General features: G+C 38.0%; 1 protein-coding gene across 2 annotated transcripts in view; it reads left to right on the top strand.

Moving 5' to 3' along the window:
• LRIG3 (leucine rich repeats and immunoglobulin like domains 3) overlaps nt 1–21,979 on the top strand; it is a 39,802-nt gene extending 17,823 nt beyond the window's left edge. Inside the window, exons 4-19 of one of the 2 annotated variants that reach the window (XM_065685498.1) lie at nt 3,570–3,704; nt 4,311–4,454; nt 6,430–6,573; nt 6,890–7,033; nt 7,468–7,611; nt 8,911–8,991; nt 9,676–9,747; nt 10,116–10,187; nt 11,136–11,299; nt 14,107–14,427; nt 14,961–15,242; nt 15,791–16,243; nt 16,458–16,616; nt 17,632–17,775; nt 17,864–18,139; nt 21,274–21,979. In XM_065685498.1, the coding sequence (XP_065541570.1) occupies nt 3,570–3,704; nt 4,311–4,454; nt 6,430–6,573; nt 6,890–7,033; nt 7,468–7,611; nt 8,911–8,991; nt 9,676–9,747; nt 10,116–10,187; nt 11,136–11,299; nt 14,107–14,427; nt 14,961–15,242; nt 15,791–16,243; nt 16,458–16,616; nt 17,632–17,775; nt 17,864–18,139; nt 21,274–21,518 (2,980 nt within the window). In that variant the 3' untranslated portion in view covers nt 21,519–21,979. Of the gene's footprint in view, nt 1–3,569; nt 3,705–3,741; nt 3,795–4,310; nt 4,455–6,429; nt 6,574–6,889; nt 7,034–7,467; nt 7,612–8,910; nt 8,992–9,675; nt 9,748–10,115; nt 10,188–11,135; nt 11,300–14,106; nt 14,428–14,960; nt 15,243–15,790; nt 16,244–16,457; nt 16,617–17,631; nt 17,776–17,863; nt 18,140–21,273 lie in introns of both variants that reach the window. The other variant, XM_065685570.1, reaches the window with a different exon arrangement.
• The last annotated feature ends 572 nt before the right edge of the window (nt 21,980–22,551 follow it).

Raw genomic sequence — 22,551 nt, forward strand, 5'->3', positions numbered from 1 at the left:
ACACAGACAGCTCTCCAAAATCGTCTGTCTAGACAGCTCTTTTTTTATCAGGTTGCTCCACCTCTAGGCTTCTGCACATGATCCTTGTCCTGATCATGGTGCAAGATAAAACTAAAGCTTCTCAAAACACAGCAGATCAAGGTCTACCTGGAAGAAAGAGTTATGCTGGAGAAGAAATTTCAAGAAATTTTCTTTTTTTTTCTTTTTTCTGAAATTTTGAGTAGAAACAAAAGTTAGAGCTTCATGTCTAAATATTTCTGCATAGGGATTTCCATCTTACAGGATCAGACTAATGAAGCTTGCATATTTAGGTAGAAAATATACTTGCAGTCTCTATCAAGAGATACTTATCTCAGATACTTACTTTTTGTTTCCCCAGCGCATAAGAACTATGGCATCTAAATGGTGTTAACTAGATTCTTAACAAAATGGATACAGAAGTTGCTGTCTTGCTTGGTACTTCCCCAGAGGCAAGGAAGGCACAAGTCAGTATGTCAGATATGTTGTAGCTGTTAGTATAGACTGAATCTTTAGATTGTGATTGATAGGGTTGTTACAGATGTTTTGACCTAGTGGTGTGGTTAAAATCATGAATGCTGAGAAAGCAAGCTAAGGTTTCTCATACCCATAATGAAAAACTAATACTCTGTCTTGAACTGGTTTTCACACAGGCGTATGTAAAAAGAATTAAATCAGTCTCCGTGCACTCTTGGGTGGGTGGTATGTTTTTTTGTTGCTGCAAGTCAGAGTGTGGGCACTCAAATTGGAAAAGGCATGTTCAGATTCATGCAGGTGTTTTTGGTGGTTTTGTGTTCCTCAATGCTCCAGCTTCTTTAGCTGTAAGAGGAGAAGTTGTTGGGAAGCTGCAGTGTGATGCTGTTCCTTGCACATCAGAAAGTTGTTATCGAATTGCTTCAGGTCTGCTTTTGTGAGAACCTGATGTGCTGGTTCTGTTGTGGCTCTGATCTTCCTTTGAGGGTCTCTGAAATGAAACCAGTGTGGTGTGTGAAGCAGCTTTTGTCTGAGCACAGTAATAATAGCACTTTGATGGAGGCTTCGCGGTCTTGTGGGCATTTGCTTTTTATTTAGTTGGTTGGTTGGTTGGTTTGGTATTGAACATACTGAACAAACTTGTATGTCATTGTACTGACACAGAGGATACTGTTTGGTTCTGCCTTGACAGTTAGATAGGCTTAGATTTTTGAACTCATTTTTCTTGACTAATTTTGACAGCAATTTGGCAGTTGTGAGGAAGCTGATACATTGCTTTTGTTTGATATACTTAAGTGATGATTGTGGAAAAAAATAAATTAGAATTGCAGTTTCTCATTTTAACTGAAGTTGGGCCTTAAAGTTAGAACTTTTCAGGTATGTTCAGCACTGGGTAGTCTCCTTTGAGGTGTGAATTACGGCACTTAAACTTTTTGTAGAGAAAACTGAGTAGGAGATTGGAGCAATAAGGAGTGAGCCATTTGGATATTTTGCAATTGAGTGGCTTCTACAAATACGAGTAAGCAGGCAGGTGCAGTGAAGGCTGGTTTGATTTTTTTAATTGTGAGATGGACTAGGACATTAATGTATTCACTGTTTCAGTAAACAAAAGAAGTTGCTTTCTCCCCACAATATGACCTTACCATCTCCAAAAAAGTAAAACTTTTTCTGAAATAAACAAGGTGGGTTTTTCTGTTTGTTTGGTTTTGTTTTAACCTGGTCTGTGTCAGGTAATTTGCCAGTTAGTTTAAGTGCTAATCTGAAGGCTGTATAAGAGCTTTATTCAGTTCCATTAGGTCCAACTAAACTTTGTAATACAGGCGCTATTATCCTGCCAGTTGTGAGGAATTTCTGTTTTATGGAGCAGTGCTGACACAAAGACAGCACTGTGCAAGCCATCTCTATAACTGAGCACTTTCACACTGCAATTTAGGAGGCGTGCAGTTCAGGAAATTGCTGGCTTCTGCTGGAGCACACTTTTACTGCAAGGAAAATTTTATTCGTCACTCAAGTAATTGGCAGTTTTAATACCTTGTTAGTAATTACCTTATAAACAAAGTAATGCATAAATGCAAGGCTCTGTGACCTGTTTTCTAACTCGCAGTCTTATTTGGCCAGTGGAATTGACACATGGTGGTGGTGTTTGTTGTTGTTTTTTATTAAAGTAATTTGTTTCTATTTATTATAAATACTTTCAGCTAAGAGTTAAAAATATGCAGTGTACCTCTACCAGACAGCCCGAGGAATGAAACATGATACAAGCGCAGCGTTGGAGGGGCTGCAGGATCATTTACCCATTCCCACATGTGGTCAGAAGGCCCATTAATCTAACTTCTGGTTCAGTTTTTGAGTCAGGACTTTTTTTGACTTGAGCAGTAATCCCCCACACCCCTAAAATATGTGAGGGTTGTCCATGCTATACTAAATGTGTGACTTACTATTTGATCCAGAGCAAGTATTTCCAATGAAGGCAAACACCTAGAATCTGCGTTCTTGTTGATAGTTTTACTGAAATTGCCTTTCCCTGCAATCTCTAGTAGTTGGGGAGAGCTCCTAAATTTTGATAATTCATCATAGTAGGCACAAAATGTACCACAGGCAGAATTGACTTGAACTTCTCAAGGTAACAGGGATCATTTCAGGTTTCATTCGTTTAACTGATCATGATCTGTTTTCCCCTATGTACCATCAGGCTCCAACAACCAACCCTATTAATGCTGGTGATGTGTGTGTATGTTTCTGTACATTATGCAATTGGGATGGAAAGACCTGGTAGGTTGCTGGGTATAAACATGAAATATGATCGTTGGAAAAAGTGCCCTTCATTGGAAGTAAAAAAGGGGTGTGCATTAGAGTAGACTAGGATACCAATGTCTTTAAACAGTTGCAGAGTTTTTGTTGTGGAATTGGGTGTGAGGCATAACTAAAATCTGACCAGGCATGAAACCAGAACCTCTATAATGAGCAGAAATTTAAGTTTTTCTGAGCTCATTAGAAGAATCTACAGGATGAAATACTAGGTCTAATTGCAGAACTATAGAATGTTTTTCTGAGGGAATGCACTGTCATCCATCTTCTCAAATCTATCTGTTTTTCTGGAAATTCAGTCTGATTTTCATGCTGTAGGATTTTTCAAAGAAACAAAACGCTGTAGCTAGTATGATGTTAATTTGATTAAAATAGAAAATGTCTCTAATAACATTTAATTACAATACTGTGACATACTGTTCAATGCAAATACTGGTTATTTGTACTGTTCAGAAATAGATGATCAGAGAGAGTTTTACATCTTTCTTTAAAAGCCATGAATTGAAGTAATTTGATTATAATGCAGTTCTTTTTATCTTGTTTGCTGGGACTATGTTTTAAGCAATGTTGGTGAACACATGTATTTAGAGCATTCCAATTTGTGATGGCTAGAAATGAATGTTGTGTCTAGAGCACATACTTTATTAATTTTCTTTAACTAGGAGCTATTTTCAAGTGGGAGAATTCATAACTAACTTGTCAGTCGCGTGTAGTTAACAAGTGTTTACTCTGGAAATGACATTCTTTTGACTACTGTCCTTAAATTTTAGGACCAGCAACAAGATTGCCAACATCTTGTCTGAACATTTGAAGCCATTTCAGAGTCTAGAAACTTTGGACTTGAGCAACAATAACATATCAGAGCTAAAAATATCATCATTTCCATCGTTACAGCTCAAGTATCTGTAAGTAAAACTTAGTATTACTGTTTTTTTCTTTCAGGTTACTTTCAGAAAAACTTGCTGGAAAACTTAGATTGGCAGCAGTTTGTTAAGGTACTAAATCTTCTAATTAGATGCGCATCAAATACTTATTCCTGCTTTCACCTATTGTTTAACATAAGCTGCTAACTTGAATACATGAGTTGTTGCAACAAGTTGATGAAACAAATAGATGTGTCTCTTGAGAGAAATAATTGTATAAAATGAACTTAAGTCCTCATGGTTGAGCTAGTCTTGAGTTGCTTGGAGTTGGGTGGACTTTTTTGAACCTACCTTTAATCCTTATTCAGTAATGGCAGTAGCAGTGCCAGAGCTATACTGAGTGAGAATAAAGTAATGGGCTTGCAACATCGTATCTTCTGCCAATAACACACTCCTGCAGAACAGAACAAAATGTTGGTGGTGAAATACTATTTGACCATAGACTGAGCTGTCAAGAGCTCTAATTAATATGATAAATGAAATTCCATTTATGAAGGAGTAGGCAGTGCAAGAGCTTTGTGTTTCACTACTTGGTATTGAGAATTTATTAAATAACTAAATTTAACCTTCTAGACATTGTTTCAACAGGTACATTAACAGTAACCGAATAACCTCCATGGAGCCTGGTACCTTTGACAATTTGTCTACTACACTTCAAGTATTGAAACTGAACAGGAACAAAATTTCAGCAATCCCTCAAAAGATGTTTAAACTCTCCCATCTGCAGCACCTGTAAGTGCAACCTACAATTGACTAATTGTTTTCAGGTTTTCCAAAGCACTGGCAGTGTTTGAACTTTAGCCTTTAATTTAACCAGAGGCAGAGTGAGACAGACATAGAAAACATATTACTGCAACCCTTACTAACTGCAGCTTTGTGCCGAACAAAACTAGTCTTATATATTGGTGAGATGTGAATAGTCTTTGTGTTAAAATCGTGTTTGCCTATTAAAAGGGGGCGGGGGGGGGAAGGCTGGAAAAGGGGTCATAGCAGTATTCCTATAAGAAAGCATTGGAAAAATACTGAGTGAAGTAAACTTATTTGCTACAGCACTCTCATTTATTTTGTGCTTTCATGGTGAAATGAGGGGATTTCTTATTCTTTCACGGTGAAATGAATTAATTTGCTTTCAGAAGGTATGATGAGAAGCAATATGCTTAGGTAAATAGGCCTCCATCAGCTTCACTGATACAATGCCATCTATAAATGTTTTACCAAACAAATAATAAATAAAATTATTTAACATGGAATAAGCTGGGGGAGTATTTTTTGTCTTGGAAAGTCTTGGAAGACTTTCTGATCTTCAGATTCAACTGAAATTTTGGAAATTGGTGGTACTCTTGGCTAAAAAAGTCACACTCATGCAGGATTCCATCAGTAGGCTGAGGTAGTTACGTTGAGTAGCTAATCTTCAATGAAGGCCAAAAATATCGTGTTATCCTGAAAGAATTATTCATGGGAGGAGTGGGGAAAAACTAAAGGCTATTTTTACTGAATGTTTTCCACTGCTTTTACATATTCAAACACAGAAGGGGAAGTAGGGTTCTCTATTGGGTGTCTCTTACTAGGTAGTGTTTTTATCAGGCCATCAGAGAGGAAAGATAAATTCTTACAAGACTTAGATTCTGAAAAATAATTGTTGTATAACTATGTAGAGAGAATTATTTAGGCCTTTACTTCCCATAGGAAGTAAGTTTTGGAAGGAGAGGATTCTTCTTAGTTCGGTAGGATGCAGATTGATCTTGTCCCTTCTTGAAGGGATGGGTGATCACTCATTGCTGTATGAGGGCCTTTTCTTAGTATTGTCTAGTTCTTTCTCTTTATACTGTATATCAGTTGTTTCTAATAAATAAACTGTTAATTTGGCAAATGATGGCTAGTCTAAAATTCACTGCTATAGAAAAGCTGACATTGTTCTTTGTGCCTGTGTGAGGCTAGACTTCCCTTTTCATGTGGCTCAAAGTCAGAAAGCTGCTTGGGGTTGGTGCAGGGTTTGGAGTTAAAGAGGACCAGAGCCAAGAAGATGTTGTAGAGAGCAGGAAAATAGAAAATATTGAGTATTACTGTGACTGTGGCTTGTCATTCAGCTAGTTATGCCTTATAACTCCCTTCCAGTATACACATAGGTCCCAACTTCTGGCCTACAAGGGCTGTGTGTGGTGGCCTAAGGGTGAGTGTCAAGAGCGTCTGAGAAAGAGGGAAGAAACTGTTTGTAACTAATTGTGGAGAATGAGGGAGGAATGTGTAATGAATGCTTGGCTCCAGATTAAGAAAGAGAAGGATCACCCAAGATACTAAATTTTGCCCAGTTATCACAACTTAAAATATTTAACTTCTGACTGATTACTTATTGCAACTCTAAGATAACCTTAGCAGCTCTACTGCTAGATAAATACCAGGAAGTTGCTTTCAGTTTTGAATTTGTGAACAGGATTGGCCATGACATTCTAGGTTTGCAGGGATTCTTTAAATCTGAAAATCAAGGAACTACCAAGGTCCTTGTCCTCAGTATCACAAAGGCAGAAGAGTGTTAGCATGATTAAACATAATGCATACCCATTAAATGTTTGATTTTTATTGTATCTTGTCTCTGTTGTTTTATACGCAAGGAAAGCATTTAAATAAGGTTTGTTTCCACAGAGGGAAGAAAGGTTGCTGGCATGCAGGTAAACTTACTCTGTTGTAACTCTAAATTTTATTGATGCAGGGAGCTGAATCGCAACAAAATTAAAAAAATAGATGGGCTTACTTTCCAAGGACTTCCAGCTTTGAAATCATTAAAACTGCAGAGAAATGGGGTTACTAGGCTCATGGATGGCGCTTTCTGGGGATTGACCAACATGGAAGTCTTGTAAGTATCAACTTTTTGCTGATAGGTTCTGCTGACAGCATATTAAGTATAGTTGTACAAAATTAATATAATTGCTTGATAAAATTAATGATGTATTTCAGTTAAACTGTCCTAGTGTGCTTTGAAAAGCAGAAAGCAGTCATTGGTGGATGTGTAGGACAGCGCTGAACTGCATACAACTCTAAATATGAATAGAGGCTGCAGCTACCTAGCCAATATCATGAAGTCATATGTGGACCTGTGGCAAAGCACGCATACCACGGAGTTTCTGAACATTGTCTTTTACCTGTTTGCATGTGTTTGTGTGTGTTTGTAGGCAGCTGGACCATAATAATTTAACAGAGATAACCAAAGGCTGGCTTTATGGCTTGCTGATGCTGCAGCAACTCCATCTCAGCCAAAATGCCATCAGCAGGATCAGTCCTGATGCCTGGGAATTTTGCCAAAAACTCAGTGAGCTGTGAGTAGCTTTTATTCTATTCCAGTTTTGAAAGCCAGGTACACGCCAAAGCATGAGCTTTCTACCAGTGATCTGTGAATTTTTCATAACAGTTTCCAAGGTGACAACAACTTTTTTGTATGTGAGACAGTTATATTTTGTTAAAAGGAGTTGAAGCCAACCATGACTGCTTCATTTCACTCTAGCAGTTGTACTAAAGCTGTAACACAGTCATTTTCAAATCGGAGAAATTCATTCTGCAGTAATTTGTGAATTGTTGGAAATGATACACAAGCTGTGTGGTCAAAAATGGCGAGTAGGTTTGGTGATACTTACAAGGGAAGCAAACTTTATCCCCTGCTGAAAATTCACCTGGGTTGAACTGAGTAATAAGCACTGCAGCATAAACATTAAAATGTTTTTTGTGGGTTTTTTTTTTTCCCTTGAATTTGCAGAGATTTGACGTTCAATCACTTATCAAGGTTAGATGATTCAAGCTTCCTTGGTTTAAGCGTGCTGGTTGGACTGTACATTGGAAACAACAAAGTAAATTACATTGCTGATTGTGCCTTCAGGGGACTTTCCAGTCTGCAGACTTTGTAAGTTGACAAACTCAATTTTTAAGGTCAGAAACTTTAAGGAAAACCCTTGGTGTTTATAGATTAATTTTTCACTCTCCCCCTTCTGTCTTTCTGAAATACACCAGGAGCTTTTGTTAACTTTTCTGGTTCTGTTTTCTTACTGTAGGATTTCTTTCTTTGGAATAGTGGGGAGAGGGAGGGCTTCCTCTTTCATTAAGACTGTACACAGTGGTGGTGGCAATTATGATAAAAAGTTTCAGTAGCATTATTATGGGAAAGACATGTCTCCATTCAAAGGCAGCAAGCAGCGCTGCTACCCACAGCTTTAGGGATCTGGATCATCATTGTGCCTTACTTGAATCAACATTTTCTCTCATGGTAGAAGTAAGAAGACAAAGCTCAAAACCCTGTATTACTGTGAATGCTAAAGGTTGTCATGACTGGGCAATGCTTTAAGCATTTGAGCATTTTTTGAAATAGCATTTCTTGAAGGGGAAGAAAGAAGTAAACTAATCTAAATATATTCTGCTCCATTAAAATCTTCCAGTTGCATACCATAGACCCATCTGTTAGCAAGGTAAATTAAATGGTTGCCTTTCCCTCTAGGCTTTGAAAATGGCACTAATTCATTACTGTCAGGGATTTGCTCACATATTCACACTTTGGGCATGTAGCAAAGATACAGTTCAGAGGGGTGTATGCTGTGGTTTTTAAGTACACAGAGAGATACAGATCATAAAGAGAGGAAGTCTGACTTGGGAGGTGTCTGAGAATTAAGTGTCAGACTTTTCCTCCTAGATTTTTTTTTTCACCTCTAGCCCTACCCTGTTGATGCTTTGCTGACACACCATTCTCTTCACAAATTTTTAATCTCCTTATACTTCACAGATAATTAAGCTAGTGTTCTGGATGGTGAAGGTTGCAAAAGTGTTTCGCTTAGTGTATTTTGTTATTATGAACTTTCAAAGGCATGAGTGTATTGTGTTTTAAAGGGGCAGCAGTTCATCCCTTCCCATCCAAAGATGCTCATTCTCTTAAGATACTCCTGGTTTTGAATACCCTTGTAGGGGAATGTGGGTTTGTATTCTAATGATTCTTAAGATTGATGGCTGATCAGGTAAAGCTTCTCTTAAAAAAAACAAGCAAAACAGCATCCTGAGCAAACTAAATATAACCTACCAGAAAGCTATTTTAATTTTTTTTTTTAAAGTAATACATGCTCTTGAAGAAATATGAACTTTGTTCTTTCAAATAGCTCTTGTGGTTTGATATTTTTCTTTTTCTTTTTCTTTTTTTTTTTCCTATCGCCTTAAACAGGGATCTGAAAAACAATGAAATATCATGGACTATTGAAGATATGAATGGTGCCTTTTCTGGCCTAGATAAACTTAGGAAGCTGTGAGTATTGCTACAATATTTGTATCTCATCATTCCTTTAAAAAATTAGCGTGTTATGTGTGTCTCAGGGGACAAGCCCAACACTTAATGATGTTAAACTTTCCATAGCTGAGATGTTTGGGTTTGGTTTTTTTTTTTTTTTTCCTCCTGTACCATTTTGTTCTCTATAAAGTCTTCCTTTTCTATAAAATAAATTCTAGAATTTTCAAGTCAAACTGATCTGAAATATTTTAAATATTACTACTATTTATGGAAACATTACTCAGAGAATTAGGGTTTCCCATAATGGGAAGAAATAAGTGCATTATATAACAAAAGCATGATGACAGGGATAGTCTTTAATAAAGTAATGCAGCATCCAGTGGAATTCCATCAATTTCGTTGCACTGAAATTTTCAGATGCACATCAATGAAACAAAAAGTTGCTTATGTGTATACGATCAGAATAACCCATATCTTTGAACTGTACACACTAAATGGCTTCTAAATCTAGACATTTAGTCAAGAGGTATAAATCAGTGTCTTTTAGAGGTGAGACGTTTTGCTGCATCGGGGAAGGAAGGTTGAATGGTGACTATTGTTCACAGTTGAAAAATAAATAAATACTAAAAATGCAGTTGTTTAGCTCAGAAAATGCTTCTATTTTTTTGCATCTTTTTTGCATCATGTACTTATATTTTTCAGGGTACTCCAAGGAAACAGGATTAGATCCATTACAAAGAAAGCATTTTCTGGTTTGGATGCGCTTGAACACCTGTAAGTAGTAGAAATTCACATTTAACACAACATTGGAAAAATTTATTCTTGATACTAATTGAAATAAAAGTAGGACTAAGAAGCTTTACTTACGACTTTGCATGAAATACACTTACCCTGCTTCCTACTGTGATCGTGAGAAGATTCTTTATTTTGGAGTTACGCTGAATATGAATTTTGGAATCAGTGCAGAAAGTGATATGTATTAAGTATTCTATAAACCTCCTTAGTCCTGTCTCTAGTTTTTGAGCCAGGGCATCCTTTGTATATCACTGAGGTAGCAAACTATTCCTTGAGTCTTAAATACATCCAGTGTAATAAATTACTCTTTCTTCCTCTAATGTTCTTTTCCTTTTTTTTTCCCCTAGAGATCTAAGTAACAATGCAATTATGTCAGTTCAAGGAAATGCATTTTCACAAATGAAGAAACTCAAAGAATTGTAAGTTTATATCTAAAGACATCACCTCTATAAAATTTATATATCCATATAAATATATAAATAAAAGCCTTGTGAGATGTTGCCTGATACAGTGATAAACTCCCAGTGTAATCTCTTTGAAGTCACGTAGGAAGGATATGTCAACATTTTGGGTTTTTTGTGTTTTATGTGATGACTGTATTTAAGTGAGAGGGTATAGGCTAGGAGGTGTTCATTTTCTGCTGCATTTGGAGTCCTTATTTTAAATCAGCTGATCTCAAATAGGTGATAGATAAGGGCGACTTTGATGTAATGTGCTATAAGATCAGCAGCGCTGTTGCTGAGCTAAAGCTTAGTGGACCAGTGAATTGCAGTGCTGTAATTCTTCTGCAAAGACCTGGTTGTCAGTGCTTGTAATTGAGTCCTTCTGTCCTGTAGTAGCAAAGGGGCAGATATTCAGAGAAGTCATGAAGTGGTACCGGGAAGAATGTATTCTTCTAGTGAGTTTTGGGGTTTTTTTGTTCTTTGACCGTCTTTTTCAGTTGATCAACACAGAAAAACACTGTTGCCATTCCGTGTGTTTTGAGCACAGCTAATTCTTCCTCTTGCATATATCTTACGTCTCCTCTCTCTCATACCAGCCTTCTCTAGGCAGATCTTTTGTCCTGAGTTGCTCTGTAAATAATCTGGCAAAAACCTAAAGAATAACTAAAAGATGTGGCTCTCATTTTGAGTAGAAACTTGACTGAAGCTTGTCTGGAACTTTTAATTTGTGTTCTCCAGACTCGTGTGAAATACCACCCTAGAAGTTGGCTCCCTGTTTCATCTTATGGTATTACTTTATGTTGGGTGCCATAGAGAAACAGATGAGCCTTGTGTATTTCATGAAATCATTGAACAGCTCAGGTTGGAACAGAATTCAGAAGGTCATCTGGTCTTTTGTGAATGAATATAATTGCTTTTTCTTAGGCACTTGAACACATCGAGTCTCTTGTGTGACTGCCAGTTAAAATGGCTACCACAGTGGATGTCAGAGAACAACTTTCAGAGCTTTGTAAATGCCAGTTGTGCCCATCCTCAGTTGCTAAAAGGGAGAAGTATTTTTACTGTCAGCCTGGATGGGTTTGTCTGTGGTAAGTATAGTCTTACTCATTCATTCCATAGAACAAATATTGCTGAATGCATTGATTTTTATTGTGGTTTCTTTGATACATTTTGGTTTCTCTAATAAAATGGAAAGGATTTCATATTTGTTAACATTTTCTCCTCTGTTCCCTAACTGTGATGTAGATGCTCAAAGCTTGTGGCTTTGTACGAGATGAGGACTGACGGTTTTCTGACTTCCATTTCATGTACAGCTTGCTTACATAGTATATAGCATAGTATGCAAAGGAAAGTTCAATAGTTTGTGGTAGTAAGTGTATATGCCCCTAAATTTAAAAGATGGATATTGTTTAGATAACTGTCGTTTTCAAGTGAGACATATTTTGGCAAACTTGAGGTGCAATTTTTTTTTTTGATTATTCGTAAATAATTTTCATACTTCATCTGTCTCAAAGTTATTCCAGAGCTGAGAAAATCTGAAGGTAAAATAGCTGTAATAGCCTCTGCTCTGACCTTTTTTATGTGTGCTTGTTGTCTACTTTAAGAAAATACTTGGACCGTGTGAGTTATTGCCTGTATTTAAGCTGTATTTTAAAACATCTGATTACCATAGTACTGACATGTTATATTTCAGTATGCCAGATAGTAAATGCTAGTGAAATACTTTTACTTTAAGACTTGAAAATTTGAGATGATAGCAAAATTTCTCTATTTAGTAACATTCACTATCACCTATGTTGCATTCTCTATTTCAAAGTGAAGCTAAGCATTCAGAATAAAAATGTGTGAATACTCTTGATACATTAAGTGGGAACTTTGAAAATATCAAGAAATAAAAAACTAACTGGATTTCATGTATTTTTGTTGTATACATTTTTTTTCTTGTTACTAAAGAAAATTCAAACTTTGTATTCTTCAGAGACAAAACAGTAACCATATTTGTCTTACTAACATTCCTCTCATAGCAGATATGACTGTTTAGTTGTTACTATTGCTGCTTGTAGCCTTTTTCAGTGGCAAAGCAGGCACAGAATAGAAAATAGCGTACAAGAATGTTTTCTCTCTTCCTATTAGCAATGAAATTTTTAATATATGAATGTTAAATAGTAAATAGATTGTGTATAATCTAACTACTGCTGAAAAGGAAATGTTGACATGGTACAGGAAATTACAGATTACTGGATAACTAATGGAGTGTATATGAAGTATAAATCCTTATTTATGAGAAACTCTTTCTGGCAAGAAATTAAATTAGGGGATTTAAATATATATCTCTTATTTGTTAAACCATGGGGGGGGGTGTGATCTTCCTTTTAGCTGCTGAATGCCAATTTTGATGAATTAATTTCAAACCCTTTAAGATATATTAGCAAAAAGGGATGTACATTTAATGCATAAAGTAATTATCATGCAGAAGAAAGTAGAATCTCTTACTGCAAAAAACATTGCCAGCCTTACCCCAGAGTGTTTTTCTGTATTCTGTAGTATGGGCTTATTTAAGTGACCTTTTCATTCCCTCTTCCTGCCAAATAATTAAGGTTTTAAAATATTTTGTTATTCCATTGATAGCACAGCTAAAACAGAATGAAGTATCTTCTGTCCTTTCACAAGGGTAATTTAAGTCCCCCATGACAAACTATGCCATTTGCAAACTGAGTTGATAATTTCACTGACTTTGCGCAGGGATAACAGAGTAAGACGTCGTAAATACTTAAGTTGAGAAGCATGGAAACTAAATGACTTGGAAGATCTATAAGGCCCATGCTTGGTGTCCCAGATCAGGGGACATGTTGCCTGGTTGCTGGAGCACAGCTCCAGACTTGCAAGTGTTCTGCAGGCAGCTCGAGCTCAGGCTGTCTACACATCTCATTTTCCTTTGTAATACACAAAGCAGAGGAAATAATGCTTTGACCCTAGTATGTTTCCAAACAAGTGAGATGTAAGGAGGTAAAGGGGCCAGGTAACATCTGACTCTCTGCAGTGCAGGCATAGTCCGTGGTAAGCTGTATTTGGAGCTTGGGGCTTTTCCTGCAGTCTCTGAAGTTTGAGTTTATGTCTGTCAGGAGGTTAGAGATATCTTGAAAATGGAGAATATGCTAAGGCTTTTCGTGAGACCAGTTCTTTAATTGCCCTCTCCTTTTGTACATATAATGTACACAAAATTGACAGAACAAATAATTCATAAGGCAACTAAGTCTGTAAACTCACAAAATGGCACTTTGAAGGTAACTTTTCAACAGTAAAGGGACCTCCAAAAACAAATTTGTTGAAATTCTTTTATGTTGCCCTGGGATATTCAGCACTGCTGTGTTTGTAAGGTGGACCAAACAGCCACAAATCACTAGAACAGTGAGTTTTGTACATGATTTTGTGGGTTTGGGGAAACCCCTTGACTTTAACTTGCAGTTTGTGATGGCAGAAGAGCTATGCTTTCAATAAAGAAAAACTAACAGCAGCCTGAGGTGTTGTAAAGATGAAGGGTAGGCTTCATGACTGACATTCGTAATAGTTCTTAGGGATGTCAGGGGGTAGTGCTTTCCTTTTCGGTGCTGCTGTTGAACAAACTGTACACACAGTCTGCTTTTAAATGTGCTTTCTGCTCAATAAGAGATTACTTGGCACAATAAATTCATAAATATGGCATATATAAATGCCCTAAGGCTAACAAAAGTTGAAAAGAAAGCATTATGTATCCGTTTTATAAATATTTACCCGACTCTTCTCTCACACTTACAGAACAAGGCTTACAAATGCTTTCTTAAGAGTCCTCAGGTCTCACATACATATTTTTTAACTCTTCCTCTGTGTTCCTTTTCATTTCCTCCCTTCTGTGCAGATGACTTTCCTAAACCACAGATCACTGTCCAGCCAGAAACCCAGTCGGCAATCAAAGGCTCCAATTTGAGTTTTGTGTGTTCAGCAGCCAGCAGCAGTGATTCCCCAATGACTTTTGCATGGAAGAAGGACAATGAATTACTACAAGATGCTGAGATGGAGAATTATGCACACCTCCGGGCACAGGGTGGTGAAGTGATGGAATACACTACCATCCTTCGACTGCGCAATGTTGAATTTAGTAATGAAGGGAAATACCAGTGCGTTATTTCAAATCATTTTGGTTCATCCTACTCTGTCAAAGCCAAACTTACAGTAAACAGTAAGTATGTTACTTTTTGCTTGTGGACTTAAAATAGAAGGATTTTAATCAAGATATATAAACATAGTTTTTCCTGTCCTCATAATCTGCATCTTTTAGAAGATCCATTAATAAGATGAGGTTATTTTTTTTAAATATATCTACTTCTGAGATCATAATTCAGTTTTAAATCTGGCCCCTTTCTGCTTAACTGTAGTATAGGAAAAAGCAAATAAGAGACCCAACTCATAGTAAATCTGACAAATTCTATGTAACAAGATGGAAAAATATTAATCTTTTCTTCACAGGACGTAAGTCTATACTCTGAAAGGTATGATGGAAAGGTCATGTAGTAGGAGGCTGTTAGCAGAAGCACAATTTTGATCTAGGCAGTCTCATACAGCTCCCTCCCTTTCTCTTTGATGGCTGCTGGTAAATTGAGGTTGTATGCTTCTCTGGGATTTTTAGGCTCAAGAAGGGTGTTAAGAAAATGCTTGCAAAAAAGGAAAAGTATATTTGATTTATTCATGTTGGTGTCAATAACTTCTCTGTAGTGCTGCCTTCATTTACAAAGATCCCCATGGACTTAACCATTCGTGCTGGGGCAATGGCACGTTTGGAATGTGCTGCAGTTGGGCATCCTGTCCCACAGATTGCTTGGCAGAAAGATGGTGGAACAGATTTTCCTGCGGCACGCAAGAGGCGCATGCATGTCATGCCTGAAGATGATGTATTCTTTATTGTTGATGTCAAGATTGAGGACACAGGTGTTTATAGCTGTACAGCTCAAAACACTGCTGGAAGCATTTCAGCTAATGCAACATTAACAGTACTAGGTAAGACATTAGCAATCCTTACTGGCATAATCTCCTTTTGAAAACAGCAGTTGGTTAAAAATAGCAATTTTATGAAGTACAGTTTAGAAATAAAAATACTGTAATTTGTATTGACGCTTATATCAGAAATATGTACTTCAGCACACACTATTGTGATACAAAATAATGGAAGCTAATTGTATTTCTCAGAGTGTACACAATGTTTGATATGTGGGGCTGCTAGAGACGAGAGATTTTCTTTAACTTGTTAATTTCCTTATGTTTTGTTAAAAATTTTTCATGTCATTCTCTGCAATCTTGAGGATGTATGACTTGGCTTTTTTACCTTCTAAGGTAATCAAGTGTGTCGGTCTGATCAATTGACAAGTAAACTGTAGGCTCTAAGATCAGATTCCTTGAGTGTGGTTTTTTTTTTTTTTTTTTTGGAGAATGAGAGTAAACTTCATTAGGCATTTAGTTTAGCTTTTCCTCTTGAGATGTGAAGGGAAAGGATGTGTTCCCATTCTTGCAAGGTCATTGAGAATATAAGGCTTATGCTTTCTTTTCAGAAACGCCATCATTTTTGCGGCCTTTGCTGGATCGAACTGTAACAAAAGGTGAAACTGCAGTTTTGCAGTGTATTGCTGGTGGTAGCCCTCCACCCCGACTGAACTGGACTAAGGATGACAGCCCTCTCGTGGTAACAGAAAGACATTTCTTTGCTGCGGGCAATCAGTTGCTAATTATTGTGGATACAGATGTAGAAGATGCTGGGAAATATACTTGTGAAATGTCTAATACGCTTGGAACAGAAAGAGGCAACATCCGTCTTAATGTAATTCCTACTCCCACCTGTGATTCTCCTCAAAACATTGCCCCATCGCTTGATGATGATGGATGGGCCACAGTGGGCATTGTGATCATAGCTGTGGTTTGCTGTGTGGTGGGCACTTCCTTGGTGTGGGTGGTCATCATCTACCACACCAGACGGAGAAACGAAGATTGCAGCATCACAAATACAGGTGTGTAAACTGAAGGCTTCCCTTGTAAAGGAAAAAAAAAATACTTGTGGTTGCTTTGCAATGACTTTATTGTAGGAATATTTGTGTGCTTTGACTCAGAGTCTGAAGAGTGAATTACTTGTTACCTTCAACGCTTTGCTGACAAGTCTAAAAGTGCTTCTACAAATTCTTTAAGTGTGCTGATGGCTTTTGTGTGTGTTTTTCTTCTCCATAGACGAAACAAATTTGCCTGCTGACATTCCAAGTTACCTGTCATCCCAGGGAACACTGGCTGAAAGGCAAGATGGATATGGTTCATCTGAAAATGGCAGTCATCATCAGTTCCTCACATCTTCTGTGGGAGGGTATTTCTTGCAGCAGAGGGACAGTAATGGTAGGTGTAAAATGCTAAGATTTTTCATGTTGCTTGCGTAGCTGCAGGTTGGCTATTGTCTTTTTAACTAGTAGAAGTAACACTAAAGAAACACAAACTTAAGTGAGGATATGAAATTTACTGCTTGGGATTGCTTCAGTGACATAACAGTAAGTAGATTCTGGTCATCCAAATGATGTTATGGCTTTGCTTAAGTCATTACGTTGTTCTCTAGTCTTGAGAGTAAATTGAATCTTGTTTCCAAAACAAGAGTGTCCCAAAGGAATTACAGCAGCAAGTCGTCTTCTTTTGTAGCTTGAAAAGGATACTTTTAATGAAGCGTAGGCATGGGTGGTAATATCAGTTCAATTAAACTTTCCTGTTAGAGAAGTTATTAGGGTCAAAGTCAATAAAGAATTTAGGATGGTTGCAAGTTAAAAGCTGCAGTACCTAATACTTGTATGCCCAGCACCTGAGAATCCAGAACATACCTGGGTTAGGGAGGAAAAGGCACCTTGCTAGAAAGGGGTTGGGGTTGAGATACACTCAGGAGTTGGGGTAGGAGGGAATGGAGCAGTGATGAGATAGTTTTGCAGTATAGTGAGAGGAGTAGCCTCTTTGTGTCCAATGTCCACAGCCTTCAGGCACCATTGATCTTAAAGTTGAAATAGCTGTTCGAGCAGTGAGTGACTCCCTCAGATTCTTCTACTGGGACTTTCTCATTAGAACTCTGTGCTTCGGAGGGTGGCTGTGTGGCAGAGCATGAGCCTGGCTTTCAGTGCTTTGGAGGAAGTCAGTCCCTGCTTCTGATCCCCATGATTGCATTTGTTCTGTTGTCCAGAAACTGTGTAATAAAGCACATATTAACACTTGCAGAACTAGAATTCTTACCAAAAGATTAGGTTAAACTTAAACAAGCTCTAAATACGCTATGAAATTTACTTAAATAGACAGGGTTCTCAAAAGAACAAAACTTAACCTGTAAGCTGAAGCTTAAGGAAAGACCATACACTGACATGTCAATTTTATTTTTAAGGCATTTGTCACCTGGATAATGGCAGTGAAACAGACTTGGAAGGTGTTGCAGATCCATTCCTATGCCACTATCTGGGGACTTCAGGGACCTTATATTTAAAAGGAAACACATATGGTTCTGAGACCTTTGAAGCATACAGTACAAGTAAGTTGGTAGCAGATGGGTGTTTTAGTCCTGATTCAAACTTGTGCTGTAATGAATCTGTATAAAAACAATTTTTCATTTTCTTTAGGTTGCAGCCCTGACCAAAGAACAGCATGCCTGGACCCTTATGAGTCTGGATATTTAAAGAAAAAGGAATGCTATCAGTACTCACCTCCACTGGAAGATCCCTTTGACCAGTGTTTTGGCATTATTGGGATGCAGGCTACAAGCAGCAGATTGATGAGCTCCATTTATACTCAAAATGAAGGAACTGCACTAAAAAGCAAAAGTCTGAACTCAGACACATTTGATTTCAACAGAAGTTTGGAACCCTCATCTATTATCAGTAACAGCACTTTCATGGGTATGTTCTAACTACTGTTTTCTATTCAAGTTGCTGGCACTCTTGCTGTCTTGTTTCCTACTTCCAACGTTAAGCACAACTGATTACTCAGCTTTTTCTTTCCCAGTCCTACAGTAGGTAATTCTGTAGTAGTGTTTAGATGCTCATGTAGCTAGCATTGTGAAAAAAACTAATTTTTTACAGTTTTGCTTGAGCTGCTTTTTGTGAATTTAGTAAGATATTACAGCATATGGAAAAGAAATACTTTAGAAAGGAGGAGAGGAAAGACAGGAAGTAGCTGAGTTTGAGAGTTCTCCTTAACATTTTGCATGTGTTCTTGTCTTGTTTTCTTCTCTGCTCTCTTCCTCCTGAGTAACTTGTGATACCACAGTATTTCTTTTTTAAGTCTCACGCAACTGACCTGTACATGTAGGTGCACTGTCTCTCTGCTGCAGTGCATGAGGATAATTGGATGCCCCAGAAATAAGGGTCCTCTCTGGATCCTGCTGGAAGATAGATGGGAGATTTGCCCTATCCTGTGTTGTAAATGGAGCAGCTTGGGGCTAGATAAGAAGCAGAACTGACTCACGTAAAAGTATTCAGGTCAAACGTGGTAGTCAAGTGAGGTGGTTTGCCTCTGGGTGTAACTGTGAGCCCTGTTCTACTTCTCAGGAAACCTGACATATAAGAACTGTTAAATACAACATCCCAAATGTTTAAAGTGAACAGGAACAGAAAAGTGATTACGGTAAAACCACGTAATGAGCGTATTTAGATTATCAGGAGATCTTAATAGCTCACGTTTACATAAAAATCTCATCAGTGGTGTGATTCTTATCTTCTATCTTAATATAGCTGGCAGATTTCCATAAATGTTAGGATACTTACCGAAATACACCTTAACAAACTTCAGGTATACCAGAATACATCTAGTATGCCTGAAGGTCCATCCTGGGAACTTTCATACTAGGCAGAAGGTATGCAAGGGCTCAGGAGGGCTCAGGGCAGGTTGGGAGACTTGAACTCCAGTATGTGAGGGTATATTGTATAACATGATGAGCCAGAACTGTTTACTCTTCAAAGTCAGGCACTGTGGAAAGGTGCCCTCTCTACCCATCCTTTGTTGTCTTTCTCATGGTATGTATGACAAAATAGCTCCTGAACCTTAATTCAGGGCTTATGATTTTAATGCAGATTGCAGGGAGAGGTAAGGGGAAGAAGAACATTACTTTACCTTTGAAATTCCCTAAATTTTGGATCTTGGTATGGCTGGTTCGTTTAAAATGCATATAAACCCACATACTGCTTTCATCCCCGTGATATCTGTGCACCAAGTGCAGCCCTAGTACCCTGGCTTGTCTCTCCTATCTGGTGTGTCAGCATGGTTGATCAAGGCCTGGGTCTGCTGGTCCTGTGAGGGAGCCAGGGGGAATGTGCATCACTGGGCTCTTTGTTCTCAGGGGGTGGGGAGGGAGGTATGAGTTCTGAAGTTTTCCCCCTTCGAAATCCAGATGATTGGACTGTAAAACATTGCAGATGCCATGACATCTGGCAGAGGCCCTGGAACTACACACAGCCTCCTGGCTGCCTGCCACTATTGCTGTGGTGGGACTGTGCAGATAGGGCTTTACCATGTCTCCTGAAGAAAGTAGTTCTACTGTATGTGGGTATACCCAGGAGTTAATGCAGCTTCAAGGGTTCATGTTTCCATCTCCCCTAAAAATCTATGCGTAGCTACTTTATATTGTCAGTTCTCTGAGGTACTCCCCCCCCCCCAACTTATATCATCATTGCCGTGGATGCTTCATAGTCATTAGCACTCGTCACTCAAAATAGCCTATGGTTAGATCTTGGAGGTGGTGGCTTTGGAAGAAGTCATCATAGATTTCTTGTCTTCAGTTGTGGATTTGCTTCTTCAGCCTCATTATCTTCAAATTCAGCCCACTTTTGCCTCTAAAATCACAATTACAGCTGGCATTAACATCACTGTTGATTCATGACCCAGAAAGTTCACAGTTTTGGGTTTCTTTTTTTAAAGACAGGATTCATTTGTAGCTTTGGTGCTGTGAGGAGCATATTTTCATATTGTGTCAGGAGCCAAGCTGTTCTGTAAATCCTTGATGCAAATATGGACTTTGTCCAAATTCTGTCTAAATCCATTTTTAGTAACTTCTCAGATTAGTTTTACTTGAAATCTTTGCTTCTAGCAACTAAGCAAAACCAGACTTATGGCTTTTTGGGTGTAAAATTTGTTAACAACTGTAGTGTTAAGGTATTAATAAAACCAGAGTTCTTCAAAATCAGCCTGTGGCACATTGTCTTCTGAAAACAAGTCTTTTGACAGTCATTTACAGACACTGAGTTGTGATAACCATATCTTTCTTCATTGAAAAAAGAGAAGGCCCTTTGTACAGAGGTGTTGACACTCACACCTTCCCAGTGGTAAAGAGTGACAGGCACTCTAATTATTTTCTGGCTACTGAATCAATATAATTATTAATAAAGGTTCAACTGATATGCCAGTTTTTCTTTGAGCTACATCTGTTCTAGCCAGTTATGGGCAAAGAGATGATGAACAGGTGTGAATGGAGATTCTGAGTGGTGGGACCTTTATTATTAATGGGAGATGCTAGCCAGTAAAAGATGATTTTTAGCATTCGGGTTGCATAGTGGGAGGGTGTTGTATAATCCTACACATGTTGAGGTTATATTTTTTTAATATATCTTTTTATTTTTGCTGAACTGCATGGCAGATTTCATGTGCCGTTTATTCACTGTAGAACAAAACAGGGAGACTATTGTGACTTTTGCATTAAGTGCCTTATGATACATATGTTTGCAGTTTGGTTGGTGTGCCCACGTTCTACCTCACCACCCTTCCCAAAGAAAAATGGAATGGAACTGTCATGAAAACTGTAATGAAGTTATGAGTGGCTATACATTTACTTTGGAAACGTTTTTAATGTCTCAGGTGGCAGAATCTTGCCATATGCTTGTGATCCCATGGATGTTTTCTTTTAAGGGGTAAAATAAGTAAAATCTCGCCTTGGTGATCTTCTGCTTGCATTAAGGATTGCATTCTGACGTGCAGCCCTTAGTGAGATAGGGAACTGTCAGCATCGATATTTCTGTACTTACTATTTACTGTCTTTCAGGAACATTTGGAAAGCCTTTATGGAGGCCTCAGCTGGACTCTCTCTCAAGTTGTAGGCAGCCAGCGAATTGCCAACCAAAACCTTCTTGTAGTAATCCTCATGCCTCACTGGACTTAGATGCAGAGGCAGATGAAGATGGAAAGGAAAGGACAGTTTCTAGAGGAGAAAATAGCATTTATACTTACAAACAGTCCTTTGAAAACTTTAGGACTTCTACTTTTCAGTCCTGTGATTTGGATACATAGCTCCTTTTGGACCTGCCTTTGATTTCGGGAACCAAAGACATCCTTTGACATACTACTACCTCAGTGTGGAATTTTATTTAAAAAGGGTATACGGAAAGGAAGAAGGGAAGAAAGAAACCATGTGATGCTATGAATTCAGAGCAAAATAAATGCATTTTTATTCAAATAAAGCAAATTTGCCAAAAGGTTCTACATTTTTATACAGGGGAGACAATATAAAATATTATATTTCTAATTATTTTATAGCTTTGTTTATGCAAATAATATCTTTTGTAAATTAATGGTGTAAATAATACAGCATATGTATTTCTATGTCAGACTTCATTTTATTGAGATAAGTAGTGAGCATTCTAATTTTGTACTGTTACTTGTACCTTTTTACAAATGGAAACTCCATGCTGTTTGCAGGTATCATGCATCTTATTTGCACATTACTTTTAATAAAATATGCTGCCATGTGGTCTCTGACCCACATTAGTGTATGAAGAATGAAAAGCGTGACTTACATTTGTAGGTAACATTGCATATGTAGGTGCCCTCCATTGCATGTTTGCACCTTTATTTAACTCGGACTGATATCTTTAAGATGTACTGTGTTAAACATGTTCAGCTTCTAGGAGTGGGTGTGGTCCTGCCACAGCTACCAGTAGGGTGGGTTGAAGCTATTTGTGCCTAAAGTAAGTATGCAAATCTTCCTCTTTGTGAATTCCCACTATCAGATACGTGTGCACACATTCTCAGTTTCAATGCATTCAAGGCTACTGTAGTAACAACAATCTGCCCATGCCTGTGCGCAGAGAGGGTGCATGCATCTGCTGGAGGATATGCACTGTAGATGCACAAATCTGTACCAAACTATGCAGTAAAAGAATTAAGAAGACTGGATATCTGCCTGGTAGCATCACTCTTTCCCAAGTGGCTTAGCGTTAAGTGTTTGCCAACTATGCAGTGCATGCCCAAGTCTTTGCTTTCCCATACCCTTTCTCCCTCTTTTTTTGCTTCTGCAATCACTCCGTGCCCAACATGAGAAGGT

The sequence above is a fragment of the Lathamus discolor genome, chromosome 1 (genome assembly GCF_037157495.1).
Source record: "Lathamus discolor isolate bLatDis1 chromosome 1, bLatDis1.hap1, whole genome shotgun sequence".
Lineage (NCBI taxonomy): Eukaryota > Metazoa > Chordata > Aves > Psittaciformes > Psittacidae > Lathamus > Lathamus discolor.